Genomic DNA, 10,385 nt, shown 5'->3' on the forward strand with positions numbered 1-10,385 from the left:
CATCAATCTTGATTTTGATTGAGTGTTGAGGTCGTTTCCCATGTGCCATGTTGGAGCTGAACTAGGTAGCAATCATTGCAAAGTTGTGATTGGCCACAATTGGAGGTGCCACATTATGTTTGCCATGTGTCCCTAAATGATTGGATTAGCTAAATGTCATGTCGATTTTGGAGTGAGGGAAATCAGCGTGTAATGATGATATTTCCCAAATGATGGTGACAGTTCCTTCCTTTCGAAGATAAGTCGAGCCATGATGGAAGTTGTACTGAGCCGGATTAAACTAATTTGAGTGCCCTGTTGTGACGTAATGAACTTTAAACTCAACGCAAAACCAATTTTAATTACTTTATTGAACTTTTGAAATGGAGGAGGTCAACAACTTAAATTTATTGACAATTTAACCTCCATGAGATGAAAATTAAAGGCCATAAAACAGTATATGTAACTAAGATACTTTTAACAAATCAATATCGTAGAACTTGCAATTATCATTTTTTTTAAAACTAAATTTTATTTGTAAAGATAAGTAATTTTAAAAATTTATATTTAACGAAATAAGTAATACTTTTAAACCAGTGATGTATTAAAAAAAGAATAATTATATTCACACCATGTTTTAATTGTATTAAAAGTTCTTGTATTTTTTACTTATTGTAACACTTCCATTAATTAATATATTTTGTTTTCATTGACATTTTCATCCAAATATCCCGTTAGTTTGTTTTAAAGTAATAAAGCAAATATTAGTTGTACTTTTGTATTTATTTTGTACTTATTTAGAAATGAAGGACTATTAATTCTTTTATGCTATCTTAACAAAATTTTTGGACGCAAACGGTTTTCAAAGCCAAGATGTACTGATTAAGGAAATATTGTAGATTAAAGAATGAGATTAAAATAAAGTTGGGGATATAAATGTGATAATAAGTAAATGTTAGAAACATTTAATGCAACTATAATATGGGGAAAACTTCTAAGAAAATGTGGTGTCAATACATAGAAAAAACATGTCCACCATAAAATGAAATTGAGCCAACACACAAGGACTTGATGTGCAAATAAATGCGCAAATGTGCAATGGTCAGGGTAATTGGCGCATTTAGTCCCTAATCATTGTCCCTTGTGTGTAATTGGTCCCTAATGTTTCATTTTTGTTGACGAGATCCCATACCTATCACTTGCTTGCATAATCAGTCCTTATGGACGGATTCCATGTTTCCCACAATTCCAATATTTGCAATATTCCCTTGCTTTCTTGACCACGCCATTTGTTTGTTTGGTTTGCTCATCCTTACCTTCTTCGTGCTCTCCAACATTTGTTTACATTGCTAAGCTAAAGGATGTCACACGGGGTTTGACCAAAGCTGTTGACCTATAAGTGGAGCAATGGCAGGAAAGTATGTTCTGAGTTTGGCCCCTTTACCAAAGCAGTGAACATAATTTAGCAGGTCTTTGCTTGTTAACTAAAGACTAAAGAGATGAAATTGCAAGTGTGAATGAGAAAACTCAATGGCTGCCAACATCTAAACGAACACATTAGAGTTCGAATATCCACCACATTAACAAAAAATGGTAGCAAAATTGTTTGCCTGGTATTGCTTTTTTTTCATTTTTAAAACGGTGTTGGAATTATATTTCGGAAGTTTCTAATAAAGTATAGTTTTCGGATTTTCATTCCTAGGGATTGATTATTATTGGGCTGCTTATTATTGAATTGACCTAAATTAAAACTCCATTGGCATATGCAGGGCCGGAGCCAGGATTTATGTTCAGTGCGGGCATCATTTTTCGACGCCGAACTTCGAGGTTTTGGTCATAGATTTAATGATGATAAAAAATTAAAACAATATTACAACAACACTAAAAATGACATAATTTATATATTAAACTTGTTCCTTGCGAGTTTTCATATTTTGATATCGTCGTACAATAACTTCATTATCGAGTTTCAAAAATATATCTCTCTCTACATAAACAATAGTGCTATCATTCATCCACTGATCACCCATCCGATTGCGCAATCTATTCTTTACGATGTTCATTGCAGAAAAAACTCTCTCCACAGTAGCGGTAGCAACCGGTAAAATCAATGCTAAAGTCAAAAGTCTGTAAACCAATGGATATACCTTATCTTTCTTTGTCAAAACCAACTTCTCCACAAGATCACCAAGGCCATTTAACCCTTCAAACTCTTTGCTAGAGCACATGTCCAAAATATAAGTCTCAAGTTGATCGCTAAGTACAATGACATCTACTGCAGAGAAATCTAATGGATAAAGCCCAGCAAGTCTAATTAAGCTTTTCTTGTCAAAAGACGAAAATGAATCTTGTGGGCATAAACAAGCTACACAAAGGAGTAACTCTGTGTTTACCTCCGAGAAACGATCATTCAATTCTTGAAGTTGTAAATTGATGACAGAGTAGAACAAATCTACTCGATAATGATGTAAATTTGTAATTTCTGGAGAATTACGCTGAGGGCGACCACGAATTGCAAGGCGTACAAACATATCATCCATGTTGGGTACATGAATGTAATGTTGTTGACAAAAAGAACATACTTCTTCAAAAAAGGAGTCCCACCCTTCGTCTCTCATTATTTAGAGTCTTCGTTTGCACAATCTCACCAATTGCATTGCATTCACAATATCTTGATCTTTTCTTTGCAATGCCTTTGACAGTTCATTTGACATCGCCAACACACTTTTCATCAACTGTAGATTAAATGCAAAATCAAATCTTTGTATCAACTCCAATAAATTTGTTGCATCAGATCTTTGATTACAAGAACAAGATTCATCTTCAACAATCATTGCAAGTACATCTAAAACAGAAGAGAACATGGCAAGCAAGCTGACCAAAGAATTATAATGTGAACTCCATCGTGTATCACCAGAGCGCTGAAGGGTCGTTTCTTGATTTAGTCCCCGTCCACTTAAAATCTCACCTTTTTCCAATGCCTCAACAATAAAGTCTAATTGTTTTTCTCGAAGAAGATCACAACGCTTGGAAGATGCTCCAACAGTATTTATCACGTTCCCAACCACACGAAAGAAATTAGTAATAGGGATGTTCTTCTTTGCCACAGCCACAAGCGCAAGTTGGAGTTGATGAGCAAAACAGTGAATGTAAAAGGCACATGGACTCTCCTTCAAAATAAGTGTTTTCAGACCATTAAACTTACCTTGCATATTACTTGCTCCATCATAACCTTGTCCTCTCAATCTAGACATACTCAAGTTATATCTAAAAAATACCTTATCAATTGCAGCCTTAAGTGATAGAGCCGTGGTACTTGTAACATGTTCAATCCCTATGAAGCGTTCATTGACATGCCCACCATTGTCTACATAACGTAAAACAATAGACATTTGCTCCTTCATTGACACATCACAAGATTCATCAACTAGAATAGAAAATAGTGACTCGCCAACATCTTTGATAATAACATTGATTGTTTCAATAGCACAAGCATTTACTATGTCCTTTTGAACATCAGGTGATGTCAATTTGCAATTGTGAGGAGCATTTCCCAATGTGATGGCATTGAAAGCTTCATTATGAGCAGCCAAAAATTGCAATTGCACTAAGAAGTTACCTGGATTGGAAGAATCCTCAGATTCATCATGACCTCGAAATGAGTGCCCTTGTCGCAAAAGAACTCAAACACAATCAATGGATGCATTAAGGCGTGTAACATATGCATTTCTTGTTTGTTCTGACTGTTTGTAGAAAACTGATTGAATGTGTTGCTCTTGATTCATCAACACTTCACACTTAATGCGAGCTTGATTATGTGCACTATCATGAAGTCCAACATGAGTATGAAGCCTTTTTTTATCTTTCCAATATGTAAAACCTTCGCCAACAAAAGACTCACCTCCACCTTGCTTTCCAGAACTTGTTCTGAAAAGATAACTATACAAACAATAAGCAGCATCCTTCTCTACACTGTACTCCAACCAACTACCGAACTCTTTAAACCACGAAGGATTGAATCGTCTAATTGTTACTCCAAATTGTCGTTTTGGAAAGTCATGATCTTGGGGCTGACAAGGACCCTTTAACATATATGCTCTTCGAACTTCATCTCGGATGTTAGCATTGTAATCCAAAATTGGTATCCTTAGACCAGGATCAGTTGGAAGTTTTGTGACATCAAACTCCACATTATTCGATGCCCCCTCATCAACATCCACATTATTCGATGCCCCCTCATCAACACTATCTACGTTCCTTTTTCGTTGAAAGTATCTATTCATTTGATATCTGAATTTAAACATTTGATATCCAATTATTAATTGAAGTGAGTGAGAATAATTCATAATGACAAAAGGAAAACATATCTATAATAATCAGAAAAATGCTCATGTCTGCATGGAAAACATATCTATAATAATCAACAATAGTAGCATCAATATAACTTCAGCAGTATTTATTAAAGAAAAACTAATTGAAATATAAATTGAAATGGGTTCCCCAAATATCTAATGCTTAATTAATAACTAAAGATTATTAATTTACTGAATATTATTCAAAACCCCCTTAAGTTAATCATTAAAGAACATTAACTTAGTGAACTAGAAAGAAAGTTGAAATCCCACAATAAATACACCAATAAAAACAGTTAAACTCAAACTCAAACTCCAACAGAAAATTTACCGTGGGTGCGGTCAGTGATCACTGCCGACATTATTGACGGCCATAATGGCACCAAGATTCCAAGAAACTAAAAGAAAGATTCCGAGCGCGCCAAAAACCAGGAGAGAAATAGCCAGGGCAATCTCCTTGATGGGCTGAGAAAGATGAACTTAATCAATTTCTCTACAACAGAGTAACAGCCAGGCTAACAGCATTTCTAAATTCCAATTCCACAATAGAAATATCAAATATAATTTATATAAACCCATGAGATTGAGAGTTGAGAAATGAGAACCATCAATATTCAATAATTAACCAGTAGTCCAGTAACACATTACACACTAACACCACTAACATTCATAAATTTATTAAATTAAGTAGTGCAGACTGCAGAACCCGAGAGGCGAGAGGAGAGACATGATTCAGTCATTCAGAATTTCAATTTTCAGAATTTTCCACACTCCATCTTCACTGAAATATACATTAGGTAAGCAAGGTAACTTTCAATCACCTTCTTAGTTCTTCGTTGGGCAACTTCCAGCTTCGGTCGGAACTCGGCAGAGCCGCAGAAGTAGTGGCAGACGCTCGCAGTAGTGGTGGACCTGGCGGTGGACTGGAAGAGTGGAAGTTGAGTCGGCGTCGCCTGCGAGTTGGAGTAGCGACTGGCGACTGCCAACTGCCGACTGGCGAGAAGCGGCGATGGCACCGGTTGAGAACAGAGAGGAGAGATGGGTTATAATTGCAAGGGTTTGGAAATTGGAAACATGAATTGAACGGGTTATAATTGATTCAAGAAGTCGGGTCGGTTCGGGTCGGGTCACTAAACGGCCCATGGACTGATTCAAGAAGTCGGGTCGGGAAATTGGGCCCTTTTATTTAAACAGGCTTTACCCAAACAAAAAAAAAATTTGGGCCTATTGGAGCCCAAAAGTTCAGTGCGGGCATCTGCCCGCACTAGGCCTAATGGGGCTCCGCCCCTGGGCATATGATTATGTGAATTATTCGAATATATATGATTGTCATATCATTCTGGTTTTTTGTCCATGAAAATTAACAAATGGCTGGTAGAATATGAGAAATGTAGAGAAACTGTACATCACTTTGTTAACAAATCAAAAACATTCTACAGCATCCATTCGTTTACAACTTCTTTATAGGACACTGTATTCTCTGAGATTTTTCGGAAAGGTGTCTCCAACTTATCCGATTGGAGCTTCCGCGGTTCCACCCAAGCCTTGAAACCTCGTTTGGAATATAGTTTTCCCGTCCAAAAATGCTGCCGAGAACAGTTTTTTCCTGGAAAATAGGCCCTAACCATTTCCTTTCCTTTATCTAGAACATGCACTGCTAGGTTCACTGTGCCTACTAGAAATTGCTGATATTTTAATGTATGCACGTCTTCATCTTCTGGATAGTGAAGGAATAAATGGCGGCGAACAGGTAGGCCCTTTTTCAAAGGCTTTCTAATGCAATAAACATTCATGGCGATAGATTTCTATTCCAACTGCATCGAGTTTGTACCATCAACACTGAAATTACCTTAACTAGTTGGATCCTGTAAAACTTCCAAGCATTTTATATCTTGGCAAAGTGTGCGAAATGGGATAAAGTTCTGCGGTTGGAGTAGAACTGGCTGTTGCTAGTTGGTTTGTTTCCCTGATCGAAATGTCAGTAATTATCAAACAATTGTGAAATCTCGTGGCACTAAAAAGAGAAGAATAATAAAATTAAAAAAGCTGAGGTACTACTATATACAATGATGATAAGATGCCAATCTATTCGTTAAGTACAATTAGATTTGAAGTTGAATTTCCACTTTACCCTTTGAGCAACAACATATACAATATGCACTGAAACGAGCTCCTAGCATTATGATATAAGCAGATTTCTCATCATTCCACTTCGCTTCAGCTTCTTCCAAACGAGCCTTCACCTTCTCAAATAAATGGTGCACAGTGGCAGCTATTTCTATCACCTTCTCAATGGCCTCCTGCCTCAGCCTTTGCCTTTACCTACAATGGGATGTAAAAGAAAAAGAGCTTAGAGTATTATTCGATGATAAAAAAAGGAACAATAAAAGAAAACTCCCACCTTATCTGAGACCAGCATCAAGTGAAGTATTGACCTATTAGCATAGACACTAGCAACAATGCAAGACTCACACTACCAAAAACTGCGGCTTCTGAGACGGAATTTTCCATTGCTGAAGTCTTAAATTCTGTCGCTAGCGACTTTCACAAACGGAATAAATTAGTTGGAAAATCCGTCGGCAATACTTTCGCCGCTAATATAGCGACGAATTACTAGGTCGTCGGTGATTTAGCAATTAAAGAAGCCTTCGCTGTTTTAGGGACAAAATTACCTACAAATTATATCTGTTGATGATTACCAATGGATTTCCATCGCTGTTTCCGTCGCTAATATAAATTATAATATTAAAAAATATTTATGATTTTATTTTAATAATTATTTTCTTGAAAACTTCATACATTAAAGTTTAAACTGAAAGTTTAAAAAAAATAAAACGAGGTTTAAATCCAATAAAAGGTTTTAGCACTAATCCAATAATCGACCCATATGTATACTCCATGGTTCCGGACAAGCACAGCTGTAGCTTTGTGGTATGATTAAACTTTCAAAACAAGGATCAAAAATCATTTTCCATGGAAGAATTCCACTATTGGAGACATGGAAACATGGTCTCCAAATCTTTAACAACCAAATTACAAACATTTGTATAGGTATGCAAACTTAGATTTATAAATGCAAGTAAGATACTATTTATCACCTCATAGAGAAGCATGTAACCCATCCATTCTGAAACTATAACATCAACTTCTTCATCAATTTCAACATCCTGCAATAACCAGAATGTGACTTGCTACGTTTATCCTCTATTTATAATCAGCAGACAAATTATTCAAGAACTAGTGTAAGGTTCAAAACAAAACCAGAAACAAACAAATGATCGCCATTACTTCTGTCAAACACGCAACTTCAAAAAACAAAATGCATAACATTTTTAGTACCGCTAAAAATGCAAAACCTTAGGGATGTCAAGAACAAAACCAACTTAACTGCTATAGTAATTTCACTCCCAAAAACCATCTTCATTAACAGGGCAACAACCTAAAATAATATTGTATCCTGGCCTTATTTTGTCCACACCTGTACATAATAATTATTTCACATATTTAAAATTGTTTATGAATTTTTTGTTGATAAGCCTTATAATAAATATTTCACTGCGACAGTAATTTCACTTCCCTTATAATGCCTTCAAAATTCCAATTTTATTTTATTTTTCTGTAACCACTACATTTCCTCTCAATATACCACTTGTTTAGTAAGAAACACTTGCTCAAGAAGTATCTATAAAAATAAAGATATTTGTTTGTTGGGGATTATATGAGAAGCTTCATGTAAACAACATACTAAATTTTGTTCCAAATAACTTTGGGGTTAGCTATATAAAATTCTTTTTTGGAAACTCCATTTGATCCACAAAACTAACTTCTACTGGCAGCAAAGAGAAGTTGCACCGAGTACATGAAAGCATCAATAAAGGTTGCAGGACATCGGGTATTTCATTCCCTACACTCACAAGCATAAGCACTATATAGATTCATTGATATCAAAAGGAACCACAAGCACACTCCATCCATTATCGATGCCTATTACAGCCAAATCAATATTATACTCGTATAATTCTCAAAAGGGATACCAACTGCCTTGTGCTACAACGAGAGATGATAAAACAGCATTTAAACAACACCTATTGTCGAGAAAGAAAACAAATTTAAATGAATACCTCCATGGCAATCTAAGCATATTGTTGGATTTTGGCAATGGAAATAGAGAAAGGTTTATCAAGAATCTGCAAGAGCATCATCACTGGCAAAACCAGCCTGCAGGAGTAACATTAAACAAGTCCCTTGAAATTAATTACATAATAAATTGAATATAGAAGGCTAGAGAATTTAAAAATGTTTACGAACCTTCACCATTCCAGTTCCATTGTGACAAACAAGGGGTTGAATATCATCACCATAAGCCATTTTCTATGAACTGATAACCACAACATAAAACCAATATAGAAACAAGAGATGATAAAAGAAAGTACATGTACTATTGCGGTATGCACAAAAAAGTGCATTGCATAATCTGAAACAATGTCAGATTGCACGACAAGTTCTCGCGCTCCATAATGTATTGCACAGAGGGAGAAAAAGGAATAACATATTACATGTAACCTTCTTGTGAGAAAGAACTTTATAATTTATTTTACACATAAAAAGATGACAACTGATAACAACAGTGTAAGTGGGACTGAATTGTAAATTATAATTGCAATGCTAAGTACTAACACTTGATTTACAAGCACGTAAAATTTGAATTAAAATTTCAAAAAAAAAATAAAAATATACTGATTAATATAATGGATGAAGTACACAAATCTAATGCCAAGTTAAATATGAAGAACTCATTGAAATACTTAAATGTTTTTACTCTTTAAATTGTGGAATATATAGAGAGTTTTTTGGACTTGATCTAAATAAACTATTTAAAGTGGGTTAGTAATAATAATAAATTAATAATAGATGATTAAAAGTCTTCAACATAGAAGCTGCATTAAACAAGAGATGCGATTTTCCTACCCCTACCAGGAACCAACCCTCATAAGACCTTTTATAAGACGCCAAACTCTCGAGAAGCTCCTTCTCCCCCATTGAGGCAATCGGACAAATTGCTCCTCATCACCATCCAGTCTGTTTCTTCTCAATTCTTAAATTGAAATATGGTAAAAATATTTTCTTTTCTTTTGAAGAGAAACAGGAATTTCGTAGATTAATTACTAGCCTTCTGTTTTACATATTTGAATCATAAATACAGAAACCCTAAATTGATGAATTTGGTAACGGCCTTGGTACCCTCACGATCAAACTAACATCCGTCTGAATTTTGTGGAGTTATTTTTTCATTTTATTTTTTTCCTGGAAATTGTATTAATGAACGACCCTTTCGATCTGGAACCAGACTTTTAATTTTGACGAAACAACAAACAGTATCTGATTTTTATGATTTGTTCTAATGAGCATATAAACAACAAACAACGTTTTTCATTTTGATATTTCTGATTAAAATAAGATTATAAATAAAATGTTAAAAAATAATCGCCTGCATATTTGTGTGTGTGTGTGAGAGAGAGAGAGAGAGGTTTATGTTAATCTGGAAATAAATAATGATATACTTCATCAATTTACTACCAAATCAGAACCAAATCAAATACCAATTGCTAGACGTTTTAATAATTTCAGTTTGAAATTCAAAATTGGTGAAAAAAAAAATTCCGTTTACAGTAAGATTTAGAGTTCTATTTTGAAAAATTAATATTATCAAGTGAACTAGTTGAAATCCTTTGATGCTATATATTTATGAGAAATCATGATTTGTAGCCAAAAATTGAGGGTTGGATCGATTATGTGTATGTCTTTTTTTGGTATAAATTCAATACAAATCGAGAAAAATTGAAAATGTTACGGAAGCGATTGGCGACTATATCCCATGTGGCTCCACCACTGAGCCTACACCATGACTCCTTGTCTTTTTCTATATTTTCTTAAATGATACAGTAATGTTATACAACTTGATTTTTCCGTAGAAGTTTTACAAGATTTCACATGGACTGACTGATTGGTAGATGACAATTTTTTTTTTTTTTTTTTTTGGTAGTTTTTTTCTTG

At 34.8% G+C, this 10,385-nt stretch overlaps 1 protein-coding gene and 1 long non-coding RNA gene across 2 annotated transcripts; both read right to left on the bottom strand.

The window, feature by feature from the left end:
* Window positions 1-2,600: 2,600 nt before the first annotated feature.
* On the bottom strand, window positions 2,601-4,262 carry LOC111399905 (zinc finger MYM-type protein 1-like). Its single transcript, XM_023027389.1, has 2 exons — window positions 3,881-4,262; window positions 2,601-3,646 (listed from the first exon to the last, which is right to left on the bottom strand). The coding sequence occupies exons 1-2, from the start codon at window positions 4,260-4,262 to the stop codon at window positions 2,601-2,603; spliced, it is 1,428 nt and encodes a 475-aa protein (XP_022883157.1).
* Window positions 4,263-6,150: 1,888 nt separating this feature from the next.
* LOC111399574 lies at window positions 6,151-9,099 on the bottom strand. Its single transcript, XR_002703760.1, has 5 exons — window positions 8,640-9,099; window positions 8,453-8,549; window positions 7,430-7,498; window positions 6,463-6,653; window positions 6,151-6,297 (listed from the first exon to the last, which is right to left on the bottom strand). It is a non-coding gene; the product is annotated as an uncharacterized LOC111399574 (long non-coding RNA).
* Between the last annotated feature and the right edge of the window lie 1,286 nt (window positions 9,100-10,385).

This window comes from Olea europaea, chromosome 9 (genome assembly GCF_002742605.1).
Source record: "Olea europaea var. sylvestris chromosome 9, O_europaea_v1, whole genome shotgun sequence".
Classification (NCBI taxonomy): Eukaryota; Viridiplantae; Streptophyta; class Magnoliopsida; order Lamiales; family Oleaceae; genus Olea; species Olea europaea.

Bases quoted from the DNA above. Each gene is read 5' to 3' on its own strand.
- LOC111399905 (XM_023027389.1), bottom strand. From the start codon at position 4,262: ATGAATAGATACTTTCAACGAAAAAGGAACGTAGATAGTGTTGATGAG. The intron at 3,647-3,880 runs GTGAGTCTTTTG...TTTTGCGACAAG, and splicing joins TTCTGGAAAGCAAGGTGGAG to GGCACTCATTTCGAGGTCAT.